General features: G+C 37.8%; 1 protein-coding gene across 1 annotated transcript; it reads left to right on the top strand.

Moving 5' to 3' along the window:
• The first annotated feature begins 2317 nt into the window (after positions 1-2317).
• EEF1E1 (eukaryotic translation elongation factor 1 epsilon 1) lies at positions 2318-20500 on the top strand. Its single transcript, XM_082729828.1, has 4 exons — positions 2318-2444; positions 7772-7972; positions 13728-13823; positions 20219-20500. The coding sequence occupies exons 1-4, from the start codon at positions 2358-2360 to the stop codon at positions 20357-20359; spliced, it is 525 nt and encodes a 174-aa protein (XP_082585954.1). The 5' UTR covers positions 2318-2357; the 3' UTR covers positions 20360-20500.
• Positions 20501-20723: the final 223 nt, after the last annotated feature.

Genomic DNA, 20723 nt, shown 5'->3' with positions numbered 1-20723 from the left:
TAAGATTGAGTCCTGCATGGGACTCCATAGTAGGCAAGGAGCCTGCTCAGGACTCCCTCACTCCCTCTGCCCACAACTCCCCTCCCCCCAGCTTACACAGGCATGCACACATGCATGCACACATGCTCTCAGTCTCTCTCAAAAAAAAAAAAATACTATATATATATAATTAATTCAAGATGGCAACAGCAGAGCATTAAACCAACCACAGGGCAATTCTAAGCTTGCATGCCCATGAAGCTTGCCATGTCCATATGAAGCACTTCTGATCTCTTTCTCATCTGTTATTATTAAGAATAGAGAATATGACAGGGACATCCATATCCCTCCATTGCCACCCTTAACCTCTGTTTAAAACAAGCAAGCTGTGATATTTATATGTCACAGTTGGCCACAACAAAAGACTTTCCAGCCGACCATACAAAATTACTTTAGTGTGCAGTTACATATCAAAATTATAATTACAAAATTACATTAGTGGTACAAAAACACGTGTTCACTTTAAGGGAAAAGTATACAAAATTGCATGTTCACTTTAAGGCAAAAAGTGAAATATGTGTGCTTACCTTAAACATTGAAAGACATAATGTCAACACGAAAAGGAACCAGATAGAATTCAAGCCCACTGGGGTTATAGTTGGGGAAACTGAGTCTTAATAAGGCTAACTGCCTGCCTAGAGAGACCCAACCAGTTAGTGCTGAATGGAGTATGGAACCTCTGGCTCCTGAATCCAGTTTAAATTTGCCTCTTTTATCCGGCACCATCTCCCTTCCCGTTCATCTCAGAAGCACTGCATGGGTTCACCAGTTTCCCCCCATCCCATTCATGAACACCCACAAAAAAAGTAAGAATACCAGAAAACAAAAAGAAATTCAATATTAAAAAACTTCAGGGCTTAAACGGAAGAAGTTTCTATCCACATTAAAACAAATTTTCTTTTTAATTACAAAATCTGTCTGTAATCATTTGAACTGGATAAATTTAAAGATGATATCCTACTTATTTATCAAATCTTACTCCCTCAAATTATCATTTCTATCATTTAGGGGAATATCCATTCAGTTATTTTTTTATCCTGGAGCTCAAATCATAGTTCGGGTCATTTAGGTCAAAACTTACATACCGTCTACTGCAATTACATAACTATGGAATTTTAAAAAATGTTTTATTATAAGCAGAACCCGAACCTAAATACTGAAAACAGGTGAAATTTCTCAGAGAACTGGCCTTTTTAGAAGTAAGGAAATAGTCGTTCAATTCTCTGTATATGGAAAATAGAAAATCAATGTGCAATAATCCACTTCCACTGGAATTTCCTTTGTATTTTGTTTATGTTGATTTGACCAACTTTCCTTTTCCTTATATTTATTTACTTCTGCTGTCAGTGTTAACTCATTAAGTATTTGGGGGTAGGGAAGGTATAATGCATGGACAGCATTTCCCTATGAAATGGCCATATTTCTGAATTAGTGATGAGCTACCTTGTAGTACTTCATTTCTCTCAGACTAATACACATTTTGTTTATTTACTTTTCAATGTGGAGAAAAAAATTCCAGAAATCTTTTGGAAGTAGTCCAGGCTTCAACATACACTACCCATTTTCTACTTAAAGACATAAGCATATAACAGCTCAAGGGGAAGATGTTATGTGCATTTCTCATGCACTTGATAAAAGCTACATAAATTACATCAATACTTTTCTTTGTAGTACTGCAAATAAGATCATTAAAACTATTGATGGCTGATTTTCCTGGGCCACAGGAATTGTTTGGTGATATCTAATATACCCAGTGCTCTGTAAATAATCTTTAAATTTTAATGCTCTGCTACTATTGAGCTGTATATTGAAAGAAGAAAAATTTGTTTTTCCAATACAATTAAAATCCCCATGAATAACACCCTGTTAGAAATTCCTAATAGACCATGAACTCTTTGCTATTTAATTTGATTGTCCAAATTCAGAGATTCCCAAGCCAAGCTATGGTAAATGTCTATTCCAATTATGCATAAAAAGTCTCTTAGCATGCCAAATTAGCTAACCAGTTAACTCTGCCAACCAGGACAACAGTCTGCTGTCTAGAAATGGGCAGACTCCGTCTACTGCAACACCAAAGCCCGTTATGCCAAAACTTCCTCAAGACCTCCAAGAACTCACACCTCTCCACCTGTCATACACCCATCATTCCGCCCCGCCCCTTATCTTGGCCCCGCCTCCTCGCTCGGGCACGTTTTCCACGCCCCCCCTGCGTTCAGCCAATAGCTGGTGCCGTTTGTGGGAGCGGGCCTTCCCTCCCAGCCAATGCAGGAAATCCTTGCTGTCCTGGTCCCGCCCCTGCCAGGAGGTCCTGCCGGAAGATGGCGGCGGCCGCGGAGTTGACGCTGCTGGAGAAATCCCTGGGGCTGAGTAAAGGGAACAAATACAGCGCTCAGGGCGAGCGCCAGGTGAGAAGCGGGGCGGCGTGGAGGGGAAGAGGTGGGATAAGAGCGGGCCCTTTGAACCCAGGTAAGATGGGCAGGCCGGCAGAGGCGGAGGAAGCGGCTCTGCTCCCCACGTGTCTGCGCTGCAGGGCGGGCTGGCTGGCGTCTCGGTCTCCTGCGGCCCTGGCTCCTGAGGGTTTCAGGGGTATCTGCCTTGTTCCGCGTTGCCTGAACTTTTCCTCCTGGGAAATTGTCGTCTGTTTTAGGAAAGCGAGGAGGGCCCTCAGAGAGCCCTTAGGCCGATGTGAGGACCCCGTATTTGGGTTCAGTGACAGCCCGTACTGTAACATTAGTTTTCATTCAGTGTCCAGCGGCTACTCCGGAGAGCTAACGCGGTGTCAGGTAGCACTGTGCTGGGACTGGGGAATGCAGCAGTGATTGAGAAGACGGACGCACTCCTTCCTCCCAGGAACCTTGGCTTTAACCTGGGTAGACAAGGATTGCTGCTGTTTTCATTACAGTAAGTGAAAAATGCTACATTGAAGCCGAGATGGCCGAGAGAGCACATACTTGGTCTGGGTCCAATGTGGGAGATTCAAGGAAGGTTTTTCTGAGTTCAGGTTCTGTGTGACACGTGCAGAGAATGAAGGGGAAGGTTAATAGAGTATGAAGCTGGTAAGATATAAGGACTCAGATTTCTCAGGACAGCGAAGAACATTTGTGTTTCATTCATAAACGTTGTTTAACGTGGTTGGAAAGCATTAGAAAATGAGAATGATTGTAAGGAGACTACTTTGGATAGGTAACAGTTTTGCCTCCTCCTTGAGATTTTTTCCATGTGATGTTTATTTTTTGTTTTTAGTTTTTCTGTTCTTCATTTGGTTTATTTATTTATTTATTTATTTATTTTTAAACGATTTTATGTATTTATTTGACACAGAGAGAGAGAGAGAGGTCACAATTTGGCAGAGAGGCAGGCAGAGAGAGAGGGGGTAGCAGGCTCCCTGCTGAGCAGAGAGCCTGTTGTGGGGCTGGATCCCAGGACCCTGAGATCGTGACCTGAGCTGAAGGCAGAGGCTTTAACCCACTGAACCACCCAGGAGCCCCTCGTTTGGTTTATGTTAAAAGCAGTCCTAGTGTAGTTTTTACACGTAAGTTCAACTGAAGCCTGGGAAGGTCTTGGGGCTCGCCTAAGATGAACCCACTGATTGGAGGCCAGGCCACCTGCTTTTGCTTTTTCCCCTGGCCTCATGCTGATTCCTTTCTTTCACCCACTGCTCCCTAGTTTGGTTTCTGTTTTTTAGAGAACATTGCCAAGACAGGAGTCTTGCCTTCAGGAAGCTTACCTAGTATGAGAAATAGTCATTGGCAATTAACTTAAGGCAGGACAGAACATCTACTTGTTATGCCCAAGTTTCGTGTCCAAGAGACCACCAAGGAGCCAACACCAATGCAAGCACACGAGGGTTTATTTGACAAGCTTAAGCTTGGGCCCAAGTATACCCAACACAGCGGAGTAGGGACTTGGACCCCGAACCAGATTTCGGTCAAGAGTTTTTAAAGACAGAGTAGGGGTGGACTTGGCAGTAGGTGATTGGGCCACGATCGCCATCCCTGTGTTCTTGTGATTTATTATAGTGTTAAGCTATCCTATTTCTGACATGATTTATTACAACATCAAGCTATCCTACTCCTGACTTGACTTATTACCTCGTTAAGCTATCCTATTCCTAATTGGTTTTTGGTATGGTGTGTTGTTTTCAAAACGTTTGGTCAGTCTTCCTGGAGCCAGGGGTCATTTACCAGTCACAGAGCCCTAAGATGGCTGCCAGGGCCAAGATGGCTGTACTTATGTCAAGGCTAAACTTGAGGTGGGTACAGCCTTGTTTTTCTTGGCCTCCACATACTAAACAGAGGAGACGTTGCTGAGGAATGTGGAGGAGAAAGTTAATTTTGACTGTGAGAGTGAATTCGTAGTAAACTTCACAGAAAAGCTGGTGTTTAAAGCGTGTGAGACCAAAATTATGAAACATTGGGAAGTTTGGGACAAGGAGTAGACCAATATGAAAAATACTACAATGCGAAATAAGCCCAAAATTATAGTTTGAGGGTAGTTGTGAGGGCTTTGTGGAGTTCAGAGTGTGGTTTCTTATTTTAATTGAAACTTTTTTGGTGAGGGGGGATCTTAGCAGAGGGCAGCTATTAAAAGTTTCTATTTCTATTTATATGTTTGGTGAAAGGGATGGGAATAAATAAAAATATTCGGTCTGTTTTTGGTGGGGAAGAGACAACTGACAGCAGTAAGCCAGCAATGGTGTGAAAATGTTGGGGTTTGGGAGCAAATTGTCTAGAAAGAATTCTTGAATCATCTTTCGTGCAAAGGGGGTGGTTTTATTTAAGCACAGGGACAGCACCCATGGGCAAAAAGAGCTGCACAGGAGTTGTGAGGAGTGACTGATTATATACTTTCAAGTTGGGAGAGGTCTAAGGATAGCATTAGTCTCTAAGGAATCTGGAAGCAAGGTTTCTAGGATCTTGCAGTGCTAGCTCTTGTTAGGAAAAGATCTTTTATTACTGTCTAGTAAAACCTTAGTCATGAGACCTTTCAGACATATATCAGTGGGCCATATGCTTGGAGGTTGAGTACTAACATATATCCTGGGGGGTAGAGATAAAGGAAGTTTTGAAAGGGATTTTTATTTGTTAAAGAAGACTTACAGGATCCTGGAGGTCAGGCTCCTCTTAAGCTAAGGTTGCCTTTTGCCTTTAGCAAAATATGAACATCGATGGAGGCAGTTGAGTTCCTAGAGGAATGTCACTCTGCCTGTCTCGAGGACTTGTCATTGGGCTGTAAGTTCTAAGGAAATTTAGTTTTTTTCTTTAGCCTTTGTTCTCCACATCAAGTAATAAAGCATTCTTTGCAACATTACCAGTTCTACAGTAGTCACCCATCTGTGTATCTCCTCCCCATCCATGGTTTCGATATCTGTGGTTTTGGTTACCCGTGGTAGCCATGTCTAGAAAAAGATGATTGTCCTTCTGACGTAGTATCAGAAGGTCAGGAGTAGCCTAGCACTGTGTCAAAATGCCTACGTGATTCACCTCGCTTCATCTGATTATATAGGCATTTTGAAATCTTGCATCATCACAAGAAGAGTGAGCACAGTAGAATAGAATATATGGAGAGAGACCAACCTCATTCACATAACTTTTATTAGAGTATATTGATATAATTGTTCTACTTTATTATCAGTTATTGCTGTTAATCTCATACTACGGTGCCTAATTTATTACTTCAACTTTATCATAGGTATTTATTTATAGAAAAAATATAGTATATGTAGAGTTTAGTATGGTACATCAGCACATTATAATATTACTTACTAGCCATCGACGATGATTACTTAGAAGACCATGGCATCCTAAAATGAATGTAGAAAAAGTACATATTCCACAATTGCAACTACATAAGATTTGTGTACTTTAGGCTGTAGGAAGGAAAGAGAAGGGACTTTCAAGTCAATCTTACCTTATCCAGACCCTGATTTTGCTGTGACAAAGCAGGTGACCTTGATTCTTTGTCTGTAAGATGATAATGAAATTACTCACCAATTTAGAAGATGTCATGAGGAGGTTAATTGGGAAGGGTTTTTTTGTTTGTTTATTTTTAAGATTTTATTTATTTATTTGACAGACAGAGATCACAAGTAGGCAGAGAGGCCAGCAGAGAGAGAGAGAGGAAGGGAAGCAGGCTCCCTGCTGGGCAGAGAGCCCGCCCGCCCGATGCAGGGCTCAATCCCAGGACCCTGGGATCATGACCTGAACATGACCTGAACATCATGGCAGAGGCTTTAACCCATTGAGCCACCCAGGGAAGTTTTTGAGTCAGAAATGTAGGATGGTGGATCATTTATTTTTACAAATAATTCTCTTTAGAATTAAATGTCATTTCTCCTACATGCTCATTGATTGCAAGTTCTTTCTGTTTGTTTTTCTTTTTTGTTTTTAAAGTATCGCATACCTTCAGAAAAGCAAATAAATTTCAGTGAGTTAACACAAAGTGAACACAGGTAGGTAACCACACAAGGAACCAAACAACAAGAAATAGAATAGAACCAGCATCCCCAGAGGGTTTTTTTGTTTTCTTGTTTTCTTTCAGTGCATTTTTTAAAAGGATATTATTCGTGATCTTAGAGGTGGAGGCTTCATTTGAATGTGAAGGCAAAAGTGAAAATTCTAGGAGCTAAGTAGTAAATGGAAAGTAGGTGAGAAGTGGAAAATCAGAGAGTGGCTTTCATTACTTCCTTGGACTTGTAGGAGGTAACCTTTGAATCTGTATCTGTAAAAGGTTAATATCTTTGTATACTTTGCAGAGTCCTGTTGACCTATAGGTGAGCATGAAAGGGCCCTGCAAAGTGTAAATCACTTTACAAATACAAGGTACTATTTAGTGACTGCAGAAATCAGCCAGTCTTCCCAAGAAAATAGGCTTTTTGGTTTGTTGGGTCGTTTAGGTTGTATATTGTATATTGTTACTTGGTCAGTCTCCCCATCAGATGATACCTTCCGTTTTTTAAAAATTTCTCATTGTGCTTTAAATTTCTTGGTTGTGCATCAAGAACATTTAAATTAATTGTCAATTTCTTATAATCTGAGTCTTTGTATTGCTGTTCTAATAAGGGAAACAAAAACTGGACTATTTTTCAGATGATTACCTGAAGCCCAGACTATTATCAATGGCCCCAATTATATTTTGCAATGTTTTTTAGATATAAAATACTGGCCAACAGTGACTTCACTCTAAATGATTCGAAAATTGGTAGATACGCGATTCATGGCAACCAAGTCATTGTCACAGTCCATACCTGTGTTAACAAGATATAATTATATTAGATCGCTTATCACTAAAACCAGCCCAGATCTCATTTGGTAGTTCTAACTATATTGACATTAAGTCCGCATTACTGTAATCATATCCCTTTGTTATTATAGAAGTCAGGTTTATTTAAGTATGTTCATCTTGCTAAAAGAGGATATTGGTAATCTTAATCAGAATTAATACAATATTGGGATTTCTGTTTTTTCCTCTTGTGTATGCATGATTATGAATTAATGTAGAAACATTGATTTTTGCAATGTTACTACTGGTTTCAGTTGAAGCATCTGTTATCAAATTGTAAATAACATCTTAACTACAATTTTCCTGATTTTCATTTGAATATCTTAGTATCTTAGAGTAGAATCTTAGGGCATTTGAAAAACCAGTGAGGGATTTAGCAAGTCCTTAGAACTTGAGGTCCTGTTGAGATCTGTATTTTAAATTTATCAAAAGAATTTTTTTTCTTTTTAAGATTCCAGTTCTTCAGACAAACAATGGTCCAAGTCTAACAGGACTCACTACTATAGCAGCTCATCTTGTCAAGCAGGCCAACAAAGAATATTTGCTGGGGAGCACTGCAGAAGAAAAAGCAATCGTTCAGCAGTGGTTGGAATACAGGGTAACTCGGGTAGATGGACACTCCAATAAAGACGATATTCGCACTCTTTTGAAGGTATTGTGACTTCTCTTTAGAGGTTAAAACGCATGAACTGTTTGTAGCAGGAAGCTCTCTCCCCTGGGATTCACTAGCCGAAGCCATTGGCCTTCTTGTTTCCTTCTACCTCAGGGTAATTTGTACCTGTTGTTACCTGTGCTGGAAACAGACTCTGCCTGCCCTCCTCCTTCAGATCTCAGCTCAGATGTTCCTTCCCCAGAAATGTTTTTGACCACCTCTCTCTAACATATGTGGGTCCTTGTTCTATATGCTTTTTCTTTCTAACACTCATCACAGTCAACCATTATTTGTATGATTCTTTTTTTAATGTCTTAATACTTAGTTTCTCCACTCAGCAGTAAAGTACTTTCTCGAAGGCAAGAAGTAAATCAGAATCATTGGAGCTACTGAAAAAACCTGTTAGATTGATCTGAAAAAAAAAAAAAAAAAAAAAAAAAATTTTTTTCCTTCAGACTTACTGCTTTAAGATTTGTACTTTCTTTCCAAAGAAGCAAAATCAGAACAAAAGAATCTATTGATATAAGGTATAAGCTGAATATGGCTCCAGAGTCACCAGCAGTGAGAAACAATCTAAATGATATTTTTATTAATTATTTACATAAAAATAAAGCATATCAAAAGAAAATTTTTTTAATAGAAGCTTAGAACTTGAAGGAACCTTAGAGATATCCAGGTAACCACATATCACTGCAGGAATCCCTTCTGTTTTGTAATTTTGTTCCCATTATAATATAAACTGGTAATATAAGTTGTGAAAGAAGGTCTCATAGAACTGAAAGCTTTTCATTGATCACTCTGGGGGAAATGGTTTAAGCTATATTTTTGAAAGATATCATCAAGAGAACTGATAAAAAATGAATTTCCAACCTTGCTCCTTTATAGGTCTATCCTGACCAACTATACGTGCTTAATTAATATCCATACTGACCCCTCCCACTATCCTCTACCATGCTCAGCAACCTTTCCAGAGCAAAGCAAGCATGTCTTCCCTTTAAGTGAATGTGGGATTTCAGGCAAATAAAATATAACTATCTCTTAAAATTTTCCAGAAACAAGGATAGTAATGAAGTACTTCATTCTGAAAGATGTGAACAGGATTTCTCCAAATTAGGTTTATAAGTTCAAAGTTGTATTCAGAGATTGGGTATTAAGAACATGGAAGTACTTCCACCAAAATGTTGTATCTGGGATATGTAAATATTATTTGAAATTTCAGTGAAGAGAATCTGACTAGAGATATTGCCACTTTTGAAGTGTGTAAGGAACAGGTTATTTGGTTGTCATCTTTGCTCTGCCAGTTTCCTTACTTGTACCTGTGCTGCTAGGCCCGATGCAGTTCTAAAGGCAGTGGTACAGTGACCCAGTAGACACAGTCTTTGCCTCTACAGGGCTTAGACCAGTGGGGGAGACAAATGTATGTATAATGGACTGCAGTGTGATTTTTGGCCATATGAGCATAGATGAGAAAACGTTGTTTTCTGTTTTTCTTTTGCTTTTTGCTGTTTTTATCTTAAAGGCAGTATATACTTGTTAATAGAAATTTTTTTAAATATAAGGAAAAAAACTCTCAAGCATTAGTAGTCCCACCAAGAGAGAAGTGCTAATAACACTTAAACTTGGTCGTCAGATATTTATTGAAATCCCTTCATGTTCTTTCCATGCTTTTCTTTTCCATGTAGATATGTGTGTGTGTGTTTTAAAAGTGAGCAGCAATTGGCTGCTGTAACTTGCATTTTTTTTGTTCACTGACAGTTGCGAACGTCATTTCATGTCCACAAAATATTCATTGATGCTGTCTTTTTGATAACCTGTTTGTATTGCCTCATGTAGGTATACCAGGATTTAAATAATTTTTAAAAAATTCCTTGTATGCATTCTTTGCCCATTTTTAATACCACGCTATTTATCTTTGTATTACTTATTTTCTTACTCTCTAAAGTTCCATTTCAGGCTAAAACCGCTATTCTAAGTTTTAAAATGGCTCATAATTAAGGTAATATGTAATTTCAAAATGACAGGCATTACAAAACACTAACAGTTTTTGAATCTAGATGGGGAATATATAGCTATTTATTACTTGCTTTTTCAATGTTATTAAAAAGTTTAATACTAATTAGGAAACAAAACCTCAGGTAGAATGCTGTAGGGGCAAATGTTTGTTAAACTTTGGTAGTGGCATGTGAAAGGTTTGTTTAAAACAAATGAATATTGAATGTTCTGTGAATATTCTGAATATATGAAATTCTGTGATATGGCAGAGAAGATTTGAATTATATCACTAATCAGAAAATTTTTAATTTTATTTAATTTTATTTATTTATTTTTTCTTAAAGATTTTATTTATTTGACAGAGAGAGGTCACAAGTAGGCAGAGAGGCAGGCAGAGAGAGGAAGGGAAGCAGGCTCCCTGCTGAGCAGAGAGCCTGATGCAGGGCTCGATCACAGAGTCCTGGGATCATGACCTGAGCTGAGGGCAGAGGCTTAGCCCACTGAGCCACCCAGGTTCCCCAGGAAAATTTAATTTTAAAGACATTTTAAAGACGACAACCTTGAGAGTCTTTATAACATAAACTTATGCATGGATTTTGTTTTAAGAAAATATGCACTGTACAGAGCAGTGTTCAGTTACTAGTTTAGACGTTTTTTAAAAATGCTTCTTAAAATTAAATTGAAGATATGTTTATTTTATTCTTAACTTTATCCAGGTTGTTTCATTTGAAGACACTTGGAGAGAAATCATCTCCATTCACAGATCACTCTAGAATTTAAGTGGTAGCTCCTTATATGCCAGTCTATTTCACCCTCCGTACCCAAATTTTATTTTGATTTTTCTGCATTTGTCTATTTTTATCCAATTCCTTTATGCCCTCATCTGTACCAACCCTAGCAATTCCATGTTTATATAGCGTTTTGAAAATTACTGTCTTTAGATGAAGACATGGGCATACTCAAAGAGATTAAATTCAATTCAGCAAATACATGGAACTACCATGTGCCAGGTATTTGGGATGTGATTTGAGAAAACAAAATGTTCTCTACAGTTTAAGGCGTTTTTCTGGAATAAATGATATTGACCACTGAGCAGTGTTCTGTAACTAGTCCTTAGAGGAGGAGCCTATGAGAATACCTGATAATAAACCATGTAACTGATTTATAAACCTTTGTCTAAAGGTTATAGGAATCTTATGTTTCATTTGATTTGAATGCAACATAATCAATGCATCCTGAATTCCTGTGCTGTTAAATTATGTTAATTTTGAGAGGAACCCAAAGTATTCATGTGATTTTTTTTTTAATCTACATTTTTTACTTTCTCTGGGAGGTAATTGATTAATTCATGTTGTTCTGTCAGACTTTACTTCTGATTTGGATTAGGATTTCTTAAGCTTTTTATTTCATTTTTTAACATGTACTTTAATTCTTTTTTTTCTTCAAAACTGTTTATTCACCATTGAGGGAGCTCAGTGCTTAGAGGTATTTTGTTGTTGTTGTTGTTGTTGTTGTTGTTGTTGTTGTTGTTAAAGATTTTAAATGAATTCTTTTGTGTATATAACTTAACATTGCCTTTTGGTGATTGTGGTCTGGAGAACAAATGGCAAAGGACTTTCTGTAGGTTTAAGTGGTGTTTAAAACTGGAGTCTTTTGAGGTGCCTGGCTGGCTCAGTGGGCTAAGCCTCTACCTTTGGCTCAGGTCATGATCTCAGGGTCCTGTGATCAAGCCCCATATCAGGCTCTCTGCTCAGCGGGGAGGATGCTTCCCTCTGCCCCCCTGCCTGCCTCTCTGCTGACTTGTGATCTCTGTCTCTCTGTCAAATAAATAAATAAAATCTCTAAAAACCAAAAACACCTGGAATCATTTAGGGTAGCTCAGTTGGTTAAGTGTCAGACTCTTGGTTTGGCAGGTCATGATCTCACATGTTGTGAGATGGAGCCCTGCATGGGGCTGCACAATCAGCATGGCATCTGCTGGAAAATTCCCTCCCCTTGCCCCTCCCCCACACCCATGCCTGCATTCTTTCTCGCTCTCTCAAATAAATTAATAAATATTTTTATAAAAACTGTGGAGTCTTACAGGTATTGGAAAAACTAGATCTCCAGTTATAAAACAATGAAGTTGAAGTTGGAATGTTACCTTACACGATATATAGAAATAAACTCAAAATGGATTGAAGTCCTGAATGTAAAATGTAACACTATAAAACTCTTAGAAGAAAACTTAGGGAAAAAAAAATCATGTTATTTGATTTGGCAGTGATGTCTTGGATATGATACCGAAAGCATAGGCAACCAAAGTAAAAATGGATAAATTGGACTACATCAAAATTTTAAACTTCTCTGCATCACTGGACATAATCAACAGGGTGAAAAGTCAACCCATGGAATGGGAGAAAATATTTGCAAATCATGTGACTGGTGAAGAATTAATATCTAAACTATATAAAAAACTCCTATGGCCAAGCAACAAAAAAACAAAGAACCTAGTTAAAAATGTAAAATGGTGCAGTTGCTATGAAAAACAATATGCTGATTCCTCGAAAGATCAAAGTAGAATTAGTGTGTGTGTGTTTGTGTGTGTGTGTATGTGTGTGTAATAATATTACTTACGGATATATACCCAAAATAATTCAAAGTGGGCTTTAAAGAGATGTATGTACACCCACATCCATAGCAATGTTATTGATGATAGCCTAGAAGGGCCCATTGGCGGATGACTAGATAAACAAAATGTGGTATATATATAAACAATGAAATTCTATTTAGCCCCAAAAGGGAAGAAAATTCTAACTCAGGTTAACAACATGACTGAACCTTGATGGTGTTATGCTAAGTATAAGCTAGTCACAGAAAGACAAATGCCTTATGGTTCCGTTTACCTGCGGCATCTGAAGTTGCCAATTCATAGAAACGGAAAGAGTGGTAGTGGGTCTGGGGTGAGGGGGGAAATGGGGAGTTTTTTAATAGAATAGAGTTTTAGTTTTGCAAGGTGAAAAAATTCTGAAGACTGGTTACACAACAGTGTGAAGACCCCTGATATTGTACTGAATTATACACTTAAAAGTGGCTAAGATGGAAACATGATTGTATTACAATTAAAAATTTTTAATACACATATGTAAAAATACAGCAAACCAATAAATTATAATCCTCTTAAGAGAAATTGTTGAAGAGCTTTTATGTTTTAATGGAAAAAGTAAATGTAACAACATAATTTACAAAATTATTTCTGCCCCCCCCAAAATTGGTATCTTTGAAATGCTCATAGATGGCATTTTGAATAGTATTTCTTAATGTTTTCTTATTTCTTTAAAATAAAATTAGACTAATAACATTTACCCTATTTTTAAAAATGAGGTGACTGGTATATGATTCATTCCTTTGAATGAATCTGAATCTATTAATGTCGGATTAAATTTATCAAATTAAAAATGAGTGTTTTGTTTTCTCATAGTCTTCTAAATGTTTGAAGTCCAGTGATATGGTAGTTAACTTTATAATTACTGTCTTCTTTTTTTTTGGAAGATTTTATTTATTTGATAGAGCGTATACACATGTGCATGAGTAGGGGGAGGGACAGAGGAAGAAGGAGAATCTCAGACTCCGTGCTGAGTGTGGAGCCTGTTGTGGGGCTCAGTCTCACAGCCCTGAGATCATGACTTGAGCTGAAATCAAGAGTTGGATGCTTACCTGGCTGAGCCACCCAATTATTACTTATTTTTCAATTAAAATTTTGTTTTTTATTTGTTTCTTTTAGGATCTTAATTCATATCTTGAAGATAAAGTCTACCTTACAGGATATAACTTTACCTTAGCAGATATCCTGTTGTACTATGGACTTCATCGCTTTATAGTGAGTATTGTTAGCTTTTTTTCTCTGTAATGTTCAGAATGCTTTTTATTTGTCTTAAATCAAATTTGCATTTTCACCTTCTCAAATAAAAATGAATTATTTTTATACAAGGTATGTTATGCCATATTCCTTCTACAGTTCCATCAAATACAGTAGCTTCCTGTTCTTTAAAGTGTTTACTTCCTATCGTTGTTTCCACTCTTGTTCACACCTACTTTTCTTGCCACCCTTTGAGTCTGACCATCATCATTGCCTGGCCCCCATCATCACCATCCCACTCTCCTTCTAACATCTTAATTGCAGTGCCCCATATTCTGTGTAACCTTTAATCCTTAGTTCTTAATCGCTTATGCACTAACCCCATCATTATCTGAGGCAATTGGATTCCTTTGCATTTTCCAGACCCATATACTTTTTCCCCATCCAACTTAGATCCCCTTTTATGTACCTCTTCACAGAGGTAAGACTGTTTCACATGAAAAGAGCTGAATAAAGCAAAGTGCTAATTTCTGGTCAGAATATTATGGAAAACTTAAAGAGGCAAATAGAATAAAGTAAAATGGAGAATCATGAAATTGTCAGAAAAATATCTGCAGGATTTGGATGCCTTTGGCTATTTAAGGGAATTTGTGTTGTTTTAGAAGGCTTATGATAAGTTTGAATATAAATCTTGCCTATAAGTAGAATGACCATCTGATTTCTCAAAACAGTAGTTTTGACAGTGAAAGGAGAGTTACTAATAATTATTGGTACAACCGGAAAAAAGTAGAACAAATGTTCCTTATACTTCAAAGAGATAAGACTCTATTTTAAGCAAAATAAGGGGACTAAGGAGGATCATGTCTTATTTCTCTTTGTATCCCTTCCAGCTCTGCGCACAATGCGTCTCACAACTAGATGCTTATTGAGATCAGCAATACTCAGCAGTCTCTTCCTCTTTGTACTTCTTGTTTTAGGTTGTATATCTTTATAGTGCAGTCTTTAGTTTATGCTTCAGTATGATTAACTCTAAAACCTTATTCGAATGTGAAGACGGTTTAAGTAGAGCTGAAGTAAATTTGATCACAGCAGCCTTCTCTTATTTTCTAGATTCGAAATATTTTATTAACTTTTAATGTAGAATGGTGACGTGGCACGGTTTACATCATTTCAAAATACAAAAGCCTCTAGCTAAAGAGAATTTGCTGTTATGGTATCTACCTATCTTTATCCCGGCGGCAAATCTATGGTCTTTTAACTAGGAGGTATCAATTGCTTGACTTGAGGGCAAGCCCACTGTTAAGACCATGGCTACTTTCTAGAGGAGCAAAAGAACAACTTCTGTCTAACAACAGCACCCTTGTAGGCATTTTTAAAACATTTAAACATGGCACTGCTTAATTTTAAAAGCTTAATATTAGGAGAAATGTCATCTCTAATCCGTTGTGTGATGCTGTCAGCAGGCTAGTGAAGGCCCGGCTTCTTGTAGCATAGAGCTCTTGTTAAGGACAGCATTTCTCCCATGTAATAAAGTGTAACTCTTGCAAACCAAGTGTGTATTTACGCTTTTCTCTGTTCTGGCTTATGCAGGTCATGCAGTAGGGAAAGGAAATATTCAGGAGGAGGGAGCTTTCTGGAACTTCTTGGCCAGCAGTATGAACAAGGTCATAATTCTATAAAGCAAAATAGTAATAGCACAGGCTACAGATTTATTTAATTAGAAGTTCAGGTGCCCTGGAGAGCATTTGATTTTCAAGCAGGTTAGAAGTGTTTTTTTCCATGCAGCATGTTAAAACTCGGGTTACATTAACAATATTTAATGATAATGTGCCCAGTTATGTTTCCTGTTTTGGGATGTATATCCCCTTTATATGTAGTGACTAGGATATTGTGAAGGGTATTCCGCTTTTCTTTTTCAAAATAACAGTGAATAGAGTGGTATGTAAACCATTCAGCTCACCGTCCCTGTGCATTCATGAAATGAGTCCATAACCAAAACATCTCTCTCAGCCTGGTCTGTGTGCAGGTAAAGTACATCTGAGAAATAAACACCTTCTCAAGGAACTCCTCACAGACTCAAAGCTCTGCTGTGATAGACTTGCACAGTGGTGTTAAATGACTTCCCTCTAGACTTAGGTGTAAATATATCCAGATGAGAAAAAGGTGATTGTTCAGTATTAAGTTCAGGCAGAGTCATGTGTAGCTCAGGTTGGCTACCTGTTCACATTCACGAGACAGTTTCTTGTATTTTGTTTGCTTTGGCAGCATATTTATTTTTGCCCTCATGCATTCCTTCATTTATTTGTTCCCATTATTAAATGCTTAATGTGTAATCAGCACAGTGTACAAAACAGCAGTCAGGGAACCTTCAAGTCATCAGATAATCCCACAGTATTTTGTTTCATTGTGAGCCCAATTTTAGTTGTGGCTAAGTTACTCTAATTATAAGATCTGGTCTCTCTTAATTCCCTTTGAGGAATATTACGTTGTTCTTCCTTTGTGAAACTGCCAGTTAGCGTGGCTGTTTATTATCCTACCAGTGACTCATTGCTTTCTTAAAGTGATTTCACTCATAGATAGCCGTCCCTGTGAACAGACTGTTACTCAAGATTATTGAAATCCTTTGTAGCGTTATGTGCTGCTTGACTATGAGATTGTTATCAACGAAAATACATTTGTTTTGAAGTTAGGAACACCAGTGGAGGTACGTTGTTCTTTTAGAAAGAAAGGAAAAGTACAAGAAACAGCTGCAGTGCAGGCCAGGAGCACCAACTGTAAAGAATGTCCTGAAGATAGCAAACCGGCCTCTTGCCCCGATCTGGAATGGGTCACTTAACATGGTGCTCACATGTCTCTGTGGGAAATTGGTGACTAAGAATATCATCTCTTTGGCTTTGAAGGTTCAGAGTAGATATAGGGAGCCAATATAAGTAAAAAGGGATGATTAGGTAGAAGGAGCCAAGCATCATCGCTATAGACACACTGGCATGGGGGCCAGTAAGAAATAGGAAGTGGTGACTGAAAAGTCACATTGTGTTTCCTGCTGTAAGAAAGGAAAAGAAACTAGCCAACTAGAGAGGGATGCTGGAAGACCAGTGTTGTACGTGAGAGGGCCCAGGGGATTCCATCTAAAAAGTTCTAAAAAATTGTAAGGTTTTTCTTTGCAGGGGAGGGATCTGTTTTGTGTTTGTTTACAGTAAATTCAGAAATAAAATGTCTACCAGAAATGTGGCAGAGATAACAAATTGAGATCAGTTAGAAGCTTCCCAGATTCATGGGACAGGCTCCAGAGTTTAAACTAAGAAGAGGGTAAGTGGTAACCTGAACCTTTTGGGAAAGTTCTTGTGTATTTTTGGCTAACTTTTCTGAGGGAAAATGAACAGATTTACATTCTCTGAAGTAGATCATCTAGTTAAAAATTATTGGAATAAATTGGAAATGTTAGCAGAAGCTTTAGAACCTCTTGGAATAAAACTTACTTTGTACCGTGGCTCCTGGGTGGCTCAGTCAGTTAAGCGTCCAACTCTTGCTTTCAGCTCAGGCCATGATCTGAAGGGATCATGAAGGGATTGTGGAAGGGCGCTCTGCATTGGACTCCATGCTCAGTGGGGAGCCTGCTGGAGAGTCTCTTCCTCTCCCCCCACTCACTTGCTCTCTCTCTCTCTCTCTAAAATAAAAAAATCTCAACATTTATTTTGTACCCCCCAAAACCAAAAAGTGACAAGTTCCTTTGTGCCATGAGTCTACTCGTAATTCTTACACTAGAGACTTAGTGTGAAATTTTTAAGTTGGAGAATATTGATTTTGTTGTGTATAGTATCTTGTTTTCGCGAAAGAGGTTTGCTAAAGTTGATTTCAAATATATGTATGTACATATGTGTGTATGTTTGAATGAAGAAAACTCTCCCCCCGTTTCCTGTTAGATTTGTCACTGTGTTTACTAGTTGTTGAGATTTTTTAAAAATCCTGTGTCTTTTGAAGTCAGTGATGAGGTTCTCATATGGGAAAGATTTTGGAAAAAGAATGAAGTGTCAGCTCTTTTACAAAATGTGTTTTACCTTTCGAAATATAAACTGATAATTAGTTTATTCTGTAGTGGTTGTTTATTTGCCTCCTGTGTACAGACCAGGAATAAGATAATTCTTAGGAGTAAGATAAATCTTAGGAGTAAGATAATTCTTAGGGATAAGATAATTCTTCATATATGAAGCAATGAATTCTCTTTTAATAAAAAGTACGTTTTATATTAAGAAAAGACATTCTTGGCCAGTTTTTTTGAGTAATGTGTTAATTTTGTACCTCCAGGCCATAGATGAACTATATTATAGGCGAAACAGTTATAGTAACATATTTCTGATAACTAGATGTAACCGTATACTGCCTTAAACAAGATGAGTATATTTTTATAATTTGTTTAGCAGCTTATAAGTAAGGACCTACATCTGAAACTTAACTTTTTTTTTTATGTAGCAAAAGCAGGAGACTCACTACTAATAATTTAGGTAAACTGAGCCAACAGAGTTGGACATCAGAGGCCACCAAAGACAATGTTCAGATATCAGATATTGATACAATAGTATCCTCACATCTAAGGTAAAAAGGAAAGCAGGATGATTTGTATCAATTTTCTTTTTAAATTGCCTCATAGTAAATACGGAATGGGAGTATGAGTTCAAGTAAACATTTATTGAGAGAATACTGTGTGTCTGCTTTTAATTTTATTAATACTGTTTTGTATTCTGCAATACACTTTGCCTACTAGAGTGATTTGCCCTTCAATATTGTTGACTCAGTAACATAGCAGAGTATTTGCCTATAGACATGAATATATGCTAAATTCTGAACAGCCACAAGACATCTGTCTCACTAGGCGTACCTTCCAACAAGCAGCCTGCTAACTCCTGTTTGAACCACAGGAGGGTTTTTTTTTTTTTTCTCTTGTGTGAATATGCCAGTCTGTTTTACAGACACTTGTAATAGTAGTTGAGTAAATGTTAATTTAACAACATGAAAAGGAGCCAGCTGCCCTATTCTTAAACATGGGTTATAGCTGTAGTTACTGCCATATTGGCTCTCTCTTTATCTGACAACTCTATGATTCCAGTCCAAGATTTGTCTCAGAGAAAAGTTTCAGAGTCACCTACTCTGGAATTGGAGCCCAGTGAAATGACCAGCACCAACTGTTCTTTTTTTCATCTTTCTCTAACCAAATCTCTGGGCATTCTTGTAGCTTGACAGGAAATTGTGTGACCTACGACATTCACTGGAGATAGAGTTCAGTTTTGTAGCAGACCAAATTGAGAAGGTCTGTTGTTCATCTGAGGCATATGCCACTGGAATAGCCCTTCCTTCTTGTGTTTGGCAATAATCACTTGAAATTAAGTGGGTCATTGTCTTCTTGAGTACAGTTTTTCCCCTGAGTTTAATAGAAAGGAAGTGTATATTTTTTTCAAGTTTACATGGTATTCCCTTGTTAAGCATGTTAAATCCTAATAAAACTTCCTTTTGGATTTGCTAAAAAATATTGTAGAAAGAACCAATGTCTTAGCCTTTTGAAAGCTATTGTCTTCCTTTCTCCATCTTCCTTTCCGAAAAGTAAAAAACAAAACTCATTCTGTTAGTTTGATGATCAGAGCCAGCGTCTTCAACAAGAAAATATGGAGTCAGAACAGCTAAGATAAAACAGCACTAACATCCTATTTTGCAGCTTAGACAGGATCATACCAACATTCTGCTTTGCAGCCTTTGCAGAAATGACTTCTGCAAAACGTTCTAAAATAAGACAATTAACCACAGAAGTATTTGTCAATATCACAGGCAAGAGGTAGTTAAGACCTAGGCCCCCAGATGTCAGCAAAAAAAAAAGACCATCAGCACATGGACATTAACCTAATAGACATATGTACTTGACCAAAGCCCTGATTGGCACGACTCAACACACCCTGATTGCTTAATCTGCAAAAGAGTTCATAAAACCCCCTAAACTTAGAAACTCTTGAGGGCAGCCCACTCAGGCCCCCCTCCCTCTCCAGGAACTTCATACTCTTCCTCAATATTTGCTTTGCTGTCCACCAGTCTTCATCTGGACCTCTTCATTCTTCGAAGCCACGCAGCCTTGGGCACTGAGGGAACCCAAGTTCTCTAACACTTGGACCTCCAGATGCTGGGTTAATGTAATTCTTGGCGTTGGTTGAAAATTTGACACTTCCCTAAAAGGCATGCCCAGTGTTGAACTGAACGTAAAAGCATCAAACAAATGACCCTTCTAAGTGGCTGAAACTCTTACTCCTTTCTAAATATATTGGCTTTTGAGAACTGGAGTTTTTCTCCCTGAGTTTTCTATCTTCTACGCAAATGATTTTGAAAATTGTTCTTATGCAATGTCTGTGTTGTGTGTGTTTTTAATCTCTGTTTAGGTTGACCTGACAGTTCAAGAAAAGGAGAAATATCTTAATGTGTCTCGCTGGTTTTGTCACATTCAGCATTATCCAGGGATCAGGCAACATCTATCCATTGTTGTCTTCATCAAGAACAGACTATATACCAATGCCCACTAGAAGCTGTCCATGACACACAGAAGCGTGATCACAAATATTTTAAATGGAAAGTGTATCATTCTGGACCAGAGAAATAACGTAAATGGATACGCAGTGATTCTTTATTTGCTGAAGTTGGAATAAACTTACCTCTGAATGTTTTATTTGTTTTTTAGTTGAAATTTTGCAGCTTTTATGTAAAAATTCAACTGTCAAAACTTGAGTCGAGATCAAGTTATAAATTAACCTTTTTTTTAATAGATGAAACTTATTTTAGTAAAACGTGCAAATCAGTGGCTTAATCTTAAGGGAAAAAATAGTCCTTTCAAGTGGCTGACAAACTTGGCTATTTATCAGCCTCCCTCTCGTATTTTACAATTCATTT

This window comes from Mustela nivalis, assembly GCF_964662115.1.
Source record: "Mustela nivalis genome assembly, chromosome: 5".
NCBI classification, from domain to species: Eukaryota; Metazoa; Chordata; class Mammalia; order Carnivora; family Mustelidae; genus Mustela; species Mustela nivalis.
Note: the sequence above shows the minus strand (reverse complement) of the source record. Positions and strands in the feature narration are given on the sequence as shown.